Genomic DNA, 15,276 nt, shown 5'->3' with positions numbered 1-15,276 from the left:
TAATTTTAGATGTATAAACCTGAATTTTTTAAAATTCAATTCAACATTATTTGCATAGCACTTTTCACAAGAATTATGATTTTTCATCATTTATGACTTTAGAATTACCAACTCAGATTCTGTAAATGCGTTAAAAATAAGTGCATTAAAATTTTTTTAAAAATGTTTTATTTGTTTATTAATATCATACCATAACATGTTAATTGTAGCGCTGCCAAGCGATTAATCGCATCCAAAATAAAAGTTTGTGTTTACATAATATATGTGTGTGTACTGTGTATATTTATTATGTATATATAAATACACACACATATGTATATATTTAAGAAATATTTACATGTATAAATATATTTATATTTATAAATAATTTATATTAATTTATATTATATATATATATATATATATATATATATATATATATATATATATATATATATATATATATATATATATATATATATATATATATATATTGTTAAATATATACATTTATGTATGTGTGTGTATTTATATATACATAATAAAAAATACACAGTACACACACATAACTTTTATTTTGGATGCGATTAATTGCGATTAATCATTTGACAGCACTACTGGCATTAAGTTTAGCAAAATCTACATTGTAAAAAAAAAAATCAGTAAAAATAATACAAAATTACCAGTAAATTTTCCATTGTTTAAGGACATTCCGGTCAACCCTAAAACACAACACAATGCGTAATTCAAAATGGGGTAAAATACCTGTGAAAAATCAATACAGAGAATTCCTTCATATTAAAACAGTACACTGTACCATATTTTTACAGACCGAACTGGTAGTTTTATATCTAACACCCAATTCAAATCAGCCTTCGGCAAACAAGAACATGTAGGCTATGTAACAAGAAAATGCGGTAATATTTCCAGCTCTCGTACAGGCACCATAATACTCTTGAAACGATAAGCAGCAAATGTTTTGTTTTTCACCAAAATGTCCCCGGGGAGGGGTACACACAGCCGAACAAGGATTCCGACGGATTCTGAAGTTTCCCGCACTTTTAAGTCGAAGCGATAACATCGGCTACAGTGGAAAATATGGAACATTCATGTGGCTGCATTCATGCAGGAAATTAAAATTCCAGAGTGATATTTTCTCTCCCTCACCCAAATCAGGGGTCTGCTGTGTTGGAAAAACAATCAAGAGTGAGGAATGCCCTGAATGTTTCGTGAATCAGGAGACATGCTTAAATAATTCAAGAATTTCCCCTACATTTCTGATGAACGCATTTAGTCGCACATGTTGGGGCCATCCACAAGAGCAGGCAGGAATTGTAGTGGATGTTGGAGGAAGAGTAGAGAGGAACTGAACATCTGAAAAGCTGTGCAAAGAACAAGCTCTGTTGGAAGAAAATAACTGGGGAGATAAGTGTGGATGATACAATAAATCCACAGAGGAAGATTAACTTTTATATTGCATGTCTACATGGGTCAGCTGGCTATCAACATAGAGGAAGAGAATATTGATTACAGATGTTCAAAGTTATATATTTTTAAAATCGACCAGTCAGTGAAAAAAACCCTACATAATATATACAGACAGACAGACAGATTGCTGAAAATTCAGCTTTGCCACCACAGAAATAAATTATTATTTTAAAATATATTAAAATAGGAAACGGTTATTTTACATTGTAATAATATTTCACAATAATACTGTTTTTACTGCATTTTTGATCAAATAAATGCAATCTTGGTGAGCATAAGAGCTTAAAATCATTTTTAAAAATCTTACCAATGACAAACTTTTCAATTTTTTTTCTATAAATAAGATGATAGACATATATACAGAATCAACATAATCAACACAATGCAGAAGATTAACAATCCAATCGAAATCTGATAGATTCAACACATTATAGAAGTTAAATGCAAATGCGGTTTTACGTCGTCTTGTTGAAAGCATTGCTGCATTCACGTTGTGTCAGAATTACTGTAATTATGGGATGACGACTCTAAAATGTACACGCCCTCATACTCAGAAATTATACATTTCTATGGCAACTTACAATGGCAAAACAGATGCATGTGCGGCTTTGTTCTCATTGACATCAAAACTTAATCACTACATGAATTTACTTACAAAAATGTTGAAAAATAAGTAATATTGACTATAATTAAAATGACAGAAACATGACAGAGAAGTCAGGACTTTTATAGTTCAACAAAAACAAACATGTTTGTCCACTTGGAACCTCGTAACTATAGAATTTCCAACATTATAAACACAGCATCTGTCATGTGACCAGTCTGTGATGTCAATGCATACTCAAAAAGCCATAAACTGCAGCTAAAGAGACTGAACACACAGTACACACTTAATATAATATGGCAGAATTAGCATTTATGAATAACCAATATGTGATTTGAATGTCCTGCAGTAACTGCGTTGTACTGTATGTGATCCATATCCTGTATGTGTAAGGAGAGCGACTCATGCTGCTACGCACCAGGCCTGCTCTCAAAATAGGCTCTCACCCACCGACTGGAGCATTAGCATTCCATGTGGGTAGCAGCAGCACCTTCCGCCGGCACAGCCTGCCTCTCTCTCACTTTGTCCCTCTCTTCCCATTCAAAATTTGCCTCACACAGCATTGTGAGTAAGGCTTGGATAACTTGACGTGTGTGTGAGAGTTTAAATACTGTCCTTAATCTCTCCTCACTCCTGTGAGTGACTGTCTCAAAGCCACTTCCTCTGGATTAGGTACCAGCCTGTTTTTTTACTCATGATTTGTTAGCTTGCTAAAGTCAAAAAAGTCTTTAAATACTGCCTTAGATACTGTCTTCCTTCTTATAATGCAGTTTTATAGTGAATTTAGTGTAAAATCGAGCTTATAAATGTGGATTCTCATTAACATTAACAGTACTGCATTTTTGAGATGGTTTGTTCTCAAGGTCAGCACATATTAGTAAAGATGAAGATCTGAATTTGAAACAGGAAAAGCAGCGGTAGAGCCAAAGTAAAGGCCGTAAGTCTAGTCTAGACGTGAGAGCCGAACAAGAGGAAGAGAGGGGGTTTTGGACAGATGAAGAGAAAAGAGAGAGAGATGGCCGAGCAGCTGTTCTCTCCACAATGCTTCATCTGTTCATGGGCACCGGCTCATTTCTTCACACCCAAGAATGAACCTGAACCTGATCTCTCCTGGAATCAGCCACGGCTAACAGAAGAACGCCAGGAATCTGAGTTCTCAGCGTTCTGTTCGTCTCCCTCTTTCTCCATTCCTGATCCAATTACTCAGCGATGGCCTTCTCGAAGGGCTAACAAAAGCCCTCTTGTTCTCAACTATCCCATGTTTTTAATCACCACTCATGGTGAAATGAAGACTAATAATATTTCTCATCCATAATTAGCATTTCAGGGGGGATTCCTCTGAATTGCAGTTCAGCTGTGTGTGCTTTATGAGCTGTGTTGATGCTAATTGCTAATGATTTTTTCCACTGTTAGCATGGTGTTCTTAGCTATGTCTGTTTACTGAGTACGAATCAGCAAGGGGGTGCGTTAGCAATGTTAAGCAAGGTTTTGCTAGCAAACTGTAATGGATTGGGTTAGCAGAGAAGATCATTAGGCTGGTGTATTTGTGGGTCTTGCTAGCAGGGTGTAATGACTTGTGTTAGCAGGGTATAAAGCACAGAAATAGAGCAACAGAGTGGTGATTAGCTTGAAACCGTTTCTGAGGACAACTCTGGTGTTAGGTACACAGCAAAATCTCCAGAGTTAAATCAACTCTGTTCAGAGTACATATGGTCCCTCTCTAAATAGTGTTAAAATAGCACTAAAGCAGAGTTAAAGTTAATGAGATAATTAAGCAATTAATTAATTAATTGATGATTGTGCATTAGTGATGAACACCTGCTGTTAACAAGCAGAATCACTGAAGAAAAGAGAAACACAAGAAATATGACTTCGGTTACAGCCTTATTAATTGCTTAATTATCTCATTAACTTTAACTCTGCTTCAGTGTTATTTTAACACTATTTAGAGAGGGACCAAATGTACTCTGAGCAGAGCTGATTTAACTCTGGAGATTTTACTGTGTATGTTTTGAAGCATGGCAGCTGATTTGACCTGGTTTATGCTGGTGTTTAGTTGGTCATGAGCTGGTTGAAGCTGGTCCTGAGCTGGAGCTAGTTGCTTAGGACCAGCTTAAACCAGCTCATGACCAGCTTAAAGGATTAGCTCACCCAAAAATGAAAATTCTGTCATTAATTACTCACCCTCATGTCGTTCCACATCTGGAAGACCTTCGCTCATCTTCGGAACACAAATTAAGATATTTTTGATAAAATCCGATGGCTCAGTGAGGCCTCCATTGCCAGCAAGATGATTAACACTTTCAGATGCCCAGAAAGCTGACGTATTTAAAACAGTTCATGTGACTACAGTGGTTCAATCTTAATGTTATGAAGTGATGAGAATACTTTTTGTGCGCCAAAAAAACTAAATAAAGACTTTATTCAACAATATCTAGCGATGGGTGATTCCAAAACACTGCTTCATGAAGCTTTACGAATCTTTTGTTTCGAATCATTGGTTCGGAGCATGTATCACACTGCCAAACTCACGCCCCCCCAGTGGTGAACCATTCCGAAACACTTAAGGCAGGAACACACCAAGCCGATGGTCGCCGCTGATGTTGGTCCTCGTCTGCTTTTTTCGGCCGATTCGACATGTCGAATTCGACATGGGCCATCTGATCGCTCTGATTGGCATTTCAGCTACTGCCACCTGCTGGTACGGAAAGGCATTTCATCTTACGCAGACGTGTTACTTGGCCGTCGGCTGTCGAGCGTTGGTTTGGTGTGTCAGGACAACTTTGGACCTAGACGCTGCCGACGTGAGCCAACCCTGCAGTCTGCTTTCGTCACCACTAGTTTGTCGGCATCAGCTTGGTGTGTTCCTGCCTTTATGACGTTTACTGAAATCACGTGACTGGCTTTGGAACCACTGATTCGAAACAAAAGATTCTTAAAGCTTCGAGGCTTCATGAAGCAGTGTTTTGAAATCGCCCATCACTAGATATTGTTGAATAAAGTCGTTATTTAGTTTTTTTGGCACACAAACATTAAGGTTGAACCACTGTAGTCACATGAACTGTTTTAAATAAATCTTTAGTAGCTTTCTGGCAAATTACTCAATTAGCAAACCATTTCAAAGAAAACATGGTGAGCGTGCCACTTTGTTGATAATCGTACACCTAAAACAAATGCTAGCATTGCATATTTCATTTGGTTTCCAAATTGCACCTGCAAAGCTAAATTTAAAAATGATAAATGAATTTACCATAATTAATTGTATGATTTTAGAAGTTTCAAAAACTGTATGTTCTTCGTGTCATCTTGAGGCCCTTGCCATCTTGGGATAGAAAAATAAGTGGAAATAGTGCAGACAAATGGCTTCAACAAAAGCATATACCATCAATTAAAAACATTGTAGCTCTCAGTAGGGCTGACTTTAAAGGTATATAAGTCTCCTATATAGAAAATTAATGCTATTTTTACTTCTAGAACCAGACTATTGTACATCTAAATGCCATTCTAACACCCTCTGTGGAATATTGTAGTGCTGTTTCACACATTTTTGTTCATGATCTCCACGTGATCATGATGTTATAGTAGATACTACCCAGAAGCTTTTTGCGCACTCTGAAGAAAGAAATCGTAGGGGAAAATCAAACATGGTTCACTTTAAAAGAGGTGAAAGTCATTTCTCTCAAAGAGATGAGTTAGGCCTTGGGCATTTACTGTTTTCTCTGAAATCCTGTTGACAATGCTGTAAGTGTGGGCCAGTGTAGCAGAAACAGATTTAACATTCTTCTAGACAGATTATAAAGAGGAAGTCAGTAAAGCAATTGGTAAATTAATGAAATAGAGATCTTGCTCTCCAATACCTGTGCTTTCCGTCTTTAGTTGAACAGGACGTTTGTCCCCCACCAGAGAGGAAATCCGTATGGGATATAAAAAGGGTGTAACGTGCCCCAAGGGTAACCTGACTGATGTCTTTGTGTGCGTGTTTAGCCCGGTGCCTAAATGTCACAAACATCCACACGTTCAGATGGATCTTGCCTTACTGAATTGCTCTCCGTTCCCCTGAGAAACGTTGCGTGATGTCACATCCTTTGAAGGCTAATGAATCCTTGAAAGTTCATCAAGCCGTACACTGTTATTAAAATAATTTCCTGGCAGTGCACGTGGCAGAAAGGCTTGTCAATCATTCAGCAGTGTGGGATGATCCACTTCGACATTTCCCATCTCGTGTTTGGAATTAAGCGGATGGATCCATCATCTGTAATCAGAGCCCAGGTCTCTGGAGCCTAGTGTGTGTGAGTGTGAGTAGGAAGTTCATCACGCGGCTTAAAAAGGCATCGCTCATTTCACAACGAGCGAAACTGACATTAGAAAGAAGGTGAGATACAAAGAGAAAAGACTATGGGAACATTTTACTAATTCCCTCCTACATAATGGGATACATGTAGCTATGGGAACCAACTGTTGTGAAGTGTACCATGGACCTCATACGATTATAATACCATGTTTTTTTGTTCATTCCCTTAGAAAAATACTATGGAAATAATATGGTCCTGCACCAGCAATACTATGGTACTTTGAAACATACCATGGTACATGAATTTCTGTGACGAAGTACTTATAAGGTCCATGGTCCTACTATGGTCCTACAAGGCAGAACCTTGGTCATTTTTGAAGCATTTACTGTGGTAAAATCATAGTATTATTTTAAGTACTTTTGCAGTACCTTAGAGAAACATGGTATATTAATATGTGAATCATTCAGTACTATGGTATATATCAATGAACCATAGTATTGCAATGATTTATTGGACGTTGGTAATACCATAGCCTTCTTTTAAGTAACTTAGGGTACCATATAAATACCATGGTACTTAAATATTAATGGTAATCATATGGTATACTGTATATCAACGTACCATGGTATCATCATGCTTTTTGGACATTTACCTTGGTAATACCTTTGAAGAACTTTGGAGTACCTTGTAAATACCATGATATATAAATATGGCAGTTATTCAGTAACATGGTACTGTATACATCAGTGCACCATGGTATTACCATGCTTTTTGGACATTTACCATGACAATCACATGCTGCTCTTTTAAGTAAATTCAAGTACCATATAAATACCATGGAACATATGAATATAATCTGTCAGTACGTTGTTGTTTTTTTGGACATTTACCATTGTAACACAGTTCGTAGATACGGGAAGAAGGAGGCGGGAACCGGCGAACATCCAACAAAACTTTAATTCCAAAATAAACAAATACAAAACGAAAGTAATGCCGGCAGACGTCCACACAAACATAATAAAACATAAAATAAAGTTCAGGCCTGGTCCTCTCTCGTCCTTCACTGTCGTCGCTCCTCCTTTTATGCTTCCGGAGCTCCTCCGTGAGGGACTCAAGGTCGGTGCGCGTCCCAGGTGGAGCTCATTAACTGTGCGTTCACACCGCCGCCGGCGAGAGCGTCAACATTCGCCTGGGAGGGTCAAAGTAAATGACAAGTTGCGGCAACCAATCGGAATCCTCTCAAGCGAGGACCTCTACATTCCGATTGGTTGCCGCCGAACCGCGTCATAGCTCATTACCATAAAGTTAACTTGATTTCAACTCTCCTCGACGCTCTCACCGTCCAAGACGCGCTGCGCCGCTCTCGCCGGAGCTCGCCGCCCGGCTCTCATTGAAAATGAATGACTTCCTGTCATTTTGACGCTCTCGCCACCGGCCTCGCGCCGTTCCCTCATGGCTTTCGCCCGCCCTGGTCGCCACAACCATGGAGTACCATGTAAATACCATGGTAAATGAATAATCATTCAGTGCCATCATATATATCAAAATACCGTGGTATGAGCATGTTTTATTGGGCATTTGGCACCTACATTGTAAGCGTGAGTGATGATAAGGTAATTCCCAGATTGATGTCAGGGGTCTTGACAAATTGAACAGTCTTTTCATGTCCGTGTCCCATTTTTGTTTCCCATCACTTTGCTTTTCTTCTCCTCTTTTTGATGTGTGAACTTGCCTTTCAGCTGCCTGCTAATTAATCAGGGTCTTGGGTCTTACATAAGAGATGTGATGGTTCAAACACAGCTGTTCCTGATTGAACTTCAGCAGGAGCATCTTGGGAGAACTGAGTCAGCTGATACTGTATGACACGCACACTTTATTTCACACATCACCAGATCTTTCCCGCACTGGTTTTATCCTTCTTTCCCATGGAGGGCGCAAAAATTAAAATATATTTTTATATTTTATGAAAAAAAATGTAGGCCTAATGTATGGTGTTTTGCCATTTAGCAGTAGCTGTGATGTTCTGAGTGGTTGTTAGCATGTTGGGCCTTGTCCCAAATGGCACACATCCTGTGCACTTGCAGTCTTGTGGACTTACAATGGCCGCCGAATGCTTGTTGTCCTTTAAGTTTAAAGTCCGAAGGGTGTCCCTATTTTACATTTCCGAAGGGTGCTTGCAAGCACCCCTTTTTTGGCCGATATGTGTGGACTCGGAGGAAGACGATGAGGGCTTAGGGCTCAATTTGGGATTAGGCCTTGCTATGTGGTTGCTGGATGGATACACCCTGCCTTAAAGGGACAGTTCACCCAAAAATGAACATTCTGTCATTATTTACTCACCCTAATGTCATTCAAAACCCGTAGGACTTTGTTTCTTCTGTGGAACACAGTTTTATTTATAGGGTATTTGTTTTTTTTGTATCACTGAAAAAGAACTGGCTCATAAGAATCATTTGTTCATTTGTTTGTTCATATGTGAATCAAACTACAATGATTGCATTGGTTTCTGATTCATTAAAATAAACAGGCTCATAAGAGTTATTCAGTCACAAATCAAACTACACTGGCCGTGATGTGTGTTTTTGATTCACAAATTCACTTATAAGAGTCATTTGTTCAGGAATTAAATTACACTGGTCTTGCTCTATGTTTTTGATTCATATCTGTCCCCCCTATTTTTCTGAGGAGTGAGCATATAAACTACATTTTTATATTTTAGGAAAAAATATAACTGGTTGCTGTTCTGAGAACTGGCTCATAAGAATCATTTGTCAATTTTCATTCACCAAAAAACTGCTAACGAGAGTCATTTGTTCGTTCTAATTCACACACACAAAAAGTAATGCTCATAACAGTAGTTCATTTGTTAATCAAACTACAGTGTTCGCACTGTTTTTGAGTCACTAAAACGACTCATAAGAGTCGGCTCATAAGAGTCATTTACTCATGAATCAAACTACACTGTGCTGTGTGTTTTTGATTCTCAAATTAACTCATAAGAATCTAACTATACTGGTTTTGCGCTATGATTTTGATACAGTTCTCTATCCTTTATCCCTGAGAGCATAAATGAACTAAATTTGTATATTTTATGAAAAATTACTATGTTTAACTTTAATACAGTCATGTTTTGCCAGTTTTGGGATGGCCCAGGAGTTGCTTTATTTCAAAAGAGCTCATCCAAGTCATTAGATGGCAAAGATTTTTCCTTAAAAGTCTAAGATTTGAAATGCCATTCACGTCTTTAGCATAAACGGTGAAGGATGATTTATGCAACAAAGTTTTGAAAAACTGGTCGCTCTAATTTCAGACAGTTCAGTTACAGTGCGGCCCATTTTCTATCATACTACAAAGTCTCTCTCTTGATTACATTCTTGCACTCCCGCCATCCTGTTAATCATAAATTCCTAATAACGACTCTGTGTTGTGTACAGTTTGTTTCCTTCTAAAATCCTACCAAACTAATATTTTTCTCCGATAACAGAACTGTAACTGGTCTCGTGTGTTTTGTTCGCTCGGTAGCATTTGGTCAGTTGTGTATTTTGGAATGTTTTGCAGCCATCGGCTTTGATGCCGCAGAATTCTCCGGGGCAACGTTCCATGCGCTGAAATAGACCGAAATATCCAGGCATGCAAAACGCATCATTTGATCTGCGTCTCCTGCGCCGAGCAGTTTAAATAAAACACAAGTTGACTGAATGAAAATGTGTCATATTCATTTGTGTCAGCAGATAAAAGATAGTGAAACGAAGTGCATCACAACTGATGGTGAAGAGGAAGGATAGACAGCTGTCTGTAGCTGCTGATGTGGCCGTCATGGGTGTGCTGTTTTCTGCGGTCCTCTTTTTCCATCGCATAACGTCTGCCTAACTTTGGTGTTTGGACTGTTTTCTGGCCTGTGGCGTAAGATCCTGCTTCCAAACCATCACGTGGCGAGCTGGGTGGGGTTTTCCATTTGTTCACAGAGGGAAGATGCTCAGTGTGGATGTTTGATGTGAGGGTGTGTAGTGACAGCGTTCATACTGTAATGAATCCCAGCAGTAGCTGTGGTTTCTCTGGATGAGTTATTCTGGAGTGGAAACAGAGATGGATAACAATTACGCACACAAACAACCACACGCACAGATGCAGAAAGCAGCTTTGATTTTGACATATCATTATGCGCTCTGACACAAAGAGACTTTGCTTTGAATTTAGTGGCATTTTCTTTGTTTTAGATCATGTCATGAAACTCTAGATGGCACAGGCTGATTTTGCTTGCAATCATCATTCTCTATAGGGCACAGCTGATTGGTTACTGCTTTATCAGTAGCCAATGAGCTCGCTGCTCAACCTTCAAATACTTGGTCACCTTCTGCTGTAGCGGTTTGCAGTGCACTTTCAAAAACCCTCCACCTTCCCCAGCTCCACCTGTATAGATCTGCTACAGATAATTAATGTATGCTATTGTATGGCAGCAGCATGTCTTACTTGAGACTTTGGATAAAAGGACCTGCTCATGAGAATCATTTGGTCATTTTGAATCCCCAAAAAAAACAAAAAAACAACTGCTTTTGCATTTGTTCACTTTGATTCACTAAGAAAGAAATGACTCATAAGTGTTGTTTATTTGGGAATTGGACTACAACGGTCACACTGTATTTTACGGAAGAGGATTAGGGCAAAGCAATAATAAAAAAATAAAACCATCTCGAGATTAAACTTGTTAAATTTCAAGAAAAAAGTCAAAATAAAATGTTGAGAATAAACTCATTAAATTACGAGAAAAAACTCGTTAAATTACGAGAACAAATTCGTTAAATTATGAGAAAAAGTCGTTAAATTACGAGAACAAATTCGTTAAATTACGAATTTGTTCTCATAATTTAATGACTTTTTTCTCGTAATTTAATGACTTTATTCTCAACATTTTATCTTGACTTTTTTCTCGAAATTTAACGACTTTTTTCTCATAATTTAACTAATTTATTCTCATAATCTAACGACTTTTTTCTCATAATTTAATGACTTTATTCTCAAAATTTTATCTCGACTTTTTTCTCAAAATTTAACGAGTTTTTTCTCATAATTTAACGAGTTTATTCTCAACATTTTATCTCAACTTTTTTCTTGAAATTTAATGAGTTTTTTCTCGTAATTTAATGAGTTTATTCTCAACATTTTATTTTGACTTTTTTCTCGAAATTTAACGGGTTTTTTCTTGTAATTTAACAACTTTAATCTCGAGATGGTTTTATTTTTTTATTATTGCTTGGCCCTAATCCTCTTCTGTAGTATTTGACTCATACACACAAAAAAAAGCCAGCTCATAAGAGTCATTTGTTTGTTTTGATACAGTAAAAAAGAATCCACTCATAAGAATCATTCATTTTGATTCACTAACTTGGGAATCAGACTACAATGGTCGCACTATACGTTTCACGAAAATGAACCGACTCAGAGCAGTTTGTTCACAAATCAAACTGAACCATTTGTGCTGTGCGTTTTTGATTCCCTCAAAGAATCGAGCCATTTTTTAAAATACCATCTTGATATCTTGCGCTATGTTTTTGATCTACTACAACGAACTGTTTCATAAGAGTCACTGATTCAGGAATCAGATTGACTAAAAACACCAGCAACTCTAAGAAGTGACATCAGAACATTTTAATGGCGTCTTAACCAAGATGTGATACCTTTATCTGAAAGTTATTCCATCAATTTTACAGTGATTTGAATGGTTTTATTTGTGTGTTTTATGTGTATAGGGAACGACCTCTTCCTGGTGGCGGTACATGAGCTGGGTCATGCGTTAGGCCTGGAGCACTCCAACGATCCCACTGCCATCATGGCCCCCTTCTACCAGTACATGGACACAGAGAACTTCAGACTGCCACATGACGATCTGCAGGGCATCCAGAAGATCTACGGTAACATTCACACTGAACACACTAAATTCACAACATACTTTTTCTCAACAAACACTAAATAAAAGTCAGTGTGTGGCTCAAATCAGAACTTATTAGAAACCACATAGCAACCCAAACAGCAACATAGTGTGGCCTGGATCCGGCCGGATCTGGGCCGACACTATGTTGCTGTCAGGGAATACTCTGGCAGCCATTCAGACTTTCCTCATAAAATGTAAAAATCAAGTGCCTTATTCTTGTCCGTGAGATGTTCAGATCCTCTTTCCTGAATCCCATCCAACATACAAATCAAATCCAATCAAACCACAATGTTGCACTGTTGATTCACTAAAATGGTTCGGTTCATGAGAGTCATTTGAGTCACAAATCAAACCACACTGGACACATTGTTGCTGCATCCGAAATCATGTACTGAGTAGGTAGGTACTACGTTTGAATTTGAATTTATTTATTATTTCGAATGCGCACTTCAGAATCTCGCCAGAAGTTGTAGGTCATCCAGGGACTTTTTATATCGACCTACTGTTTATCGAATACTATGTATTTAGACATACTACTCTTTTGACTTATTGTTTTTTGACCAACTATATAGTAGGGAAGTATTCGATTTTGGATACAGGTTTTATCTTCTTTTCCTGTGGAGAGAGCATAAATGAACCACATTTTTGTTGCTATCTGGTATGGTGGGTTGCTTGGAGCCTTAAAGTGACAGTACACCCCAAAAATGAAAATTCTGTCATCATTTTCTCACCCCAAACCATTAGGACACACTTTCCTCATAAAAAGTAAAATCTAGTGCCTTATATTTCCTCTGTTCCTCCACACCAATCCAGAATATCATGTCGGTGAGATGTTCAGATCCTCTTTCATGGATCCCATCCAACATCCGTCCCTTCGGTCTTCCTCTTTCCTCCCCCCGACACAGGAAGAGACTACGGAGGGTGGAGATACTCATACTTCTTATGTATCATGCACACATTCCCAACCACATTCTCTCAATATGCATCACTCTAACCAGAGCAGATCTCTCTCTCTGTATCTGTCTGTTTCTGTTTCAGGGTGTGTTATGTAACATGAAGGGCTGTAATCCTCGCTCTGTTTCAGGAGATTTGATATCAAATAGTCACTCCTCTCTGTGGTCCTGTGGGCCGCTCACATCTCCAGAGGGGTAATCCTGTCAGGCTGCCCTCATACTTAAAATCATTCATTATTTTCTCCATTTAATCACCTATCCTTTCATTCTCACAGAGGATTTCTTGACCTCTCGATCTGTCAGCTCGTAGTGTTCTGTTGGCTCTTCCAAAAATCTGACGTCTTAGTTCATTGTGCTAACAGCTTGAACTCTTCAGCGTGGGTCAGCCGTCTGCTGTGATAATGAGTCCACAGATAATCGAGGTGTATGCTGGACTATAATTGATGCGAGAGCACATTATTATACCAACACTCCAGATGAATATTATAAAACCAATTATTCGGTCAGAAAGATTATATAGCTTATTGTACCTTTATTTTTAAAATAATGCATTCAATAAAAATAAATATATATTCAATATATTATACAATGCATGACAAATATGTGAACAAATATATAAACAAATAAAAAATATATTTATTAAATATTTTATTTATACCAAATATACAGTATAAATAAATATAATTTAAATGTAAAATATAATCTAAAAATATATAAAAAATAAAATATAATATAATATAAAATAAAGTTGTTTTTTTTGTTAAAACCAATTGTTGGATGACCATTCAATAGTGTATCAAAATAGTGATCAGTTTTTATAATAATGTTATTGAAGTATTACTGGCAATGAATTATTATTTGGTGAAATAATTGTAATATATACTACAATATAAATATAATAAAATATATATAAGAAAAATATCTAAATTATGTTTACAATGCAAGATTTTTAATAATACTATAACTTTTTTCAAAGTAATTATTTATTATTATTCATTAAAAATGTAAAAATTATTTATTGAATCATACACATTTTATCTTTTAGGCCCATTTAATTAATTTATTTTTTAATTGAATTTAAATATTTATTAAATAATTTGTTATGTGTCTTTATAAAAGCGACAACATAAATATGATACATACACATAAAGCAGTGTTCAGTGAGTCAATGATATTTGTTCACATGGCATTTAGCCTCTAAAACTTTCATAAAACAGCATCATGCTAAAACTACGGAAGAGGATTAGGGCCAAGCAATAATACAAAAATAAAACCATCTTGAGATTAAAGTTGTTAAATTTCGAGAAAAAACTCATTAAATTTCAAGAAAAAAGTCTAAATAAAATGTTGAGAATAAACTCATTAAATTATGAGAAAAAAAGTCGTTAAATTACGAGAACAAATTCGTTAAATTATGAGAAAAATGTCGTTAAATTTCGAGAAAAAAGTCGAAATAAAATGTTGAGAATAAACTCATTAAATTATGAGAAAAAAGTCGTTAAATTACGAGAACAAATTCGTTAAATGATGAGAAAAATGTCGTTAAATTTCGAGAAAAAAGTCGAAATAAAATGTTGAGAATAAACTCATTAAATTATGAGAAAAAAGTCGTTAAATTTTGAGAAAAAAGTCGAGATAAAATGTTGAGAATAAACTCATTAAATTATGAGAAAAAAGTCGTTAAATTACGAGAACAAATTCGTTAAGTTACGAATTTTTTCTCATAATTTAACGACTTTTTTCTCGTAATTTAATGACTTTATTCTCAACATTTTATCTCGACTTTTTTTCTCGAAATTTAATGAGTTTTTTCTCGAAATTTAACAACTTTAATCTTGAGATGGTTTTATTTTTTATTATTGCTTGGCCCTAATCCTCTCCCGTATAAAACACATAATTCAATAAATCATTAAATGTATTATTTTTAATAATTCCAACAAGTAATATAGTACGTTAGCTTAACTGTAGGCTGTTATATTTTAGTCTAAATACTTTTTATGAGATCAAATTTTGCATTTTATAAGGAGGTTT

At 36.5% G+C, this 15,276-nt stretch overlaps 1 protein-coding gene across 2 annotated transcripts in view; it reads left to right on the top strand.

Annotated features, from left to right (window-relative positions):
* LOC125257647 (matrix metalloproteinase-16-like) overlaps positions 1-15,276 on the top strand; it is a 75,883-nt gene that overhangs the window by 35,773 nt on the left and 24,834 nt on the right. For both annotated transcript variants that reach the window (XM_048174216.1, XM_048174215.1), the window contains one exon: positions 12,111-12,272. In XM_048174216.1, the coding sequence (XP_048030173.1) occupies positions 12,111-12,272 (162 nt within the window). The remainder of the gene's footprint in view (positions 1-12,110; positions 12,273-15,276) is intronic.

This window comes from Megalobrama amblycephala, linkage group LG22, assembly GCF_018812025.1.
Source record: "Megalobrama amblycephala isolate DHTTF-2021 linkage group LG22, ASM1881202v1, whole genome shotgun sequence".
NCBI classification, from domain to species: domain Eukaryota; kingdom Metazoa; phylum Chordata; class Actinopteri; order Cypriniformes; family Xenocyprididae; genus Megalobrama; species Megalobrama amblycephala.
This window is presented reverse-complemented; position numbering and strand designations above follow the sequence as displayed.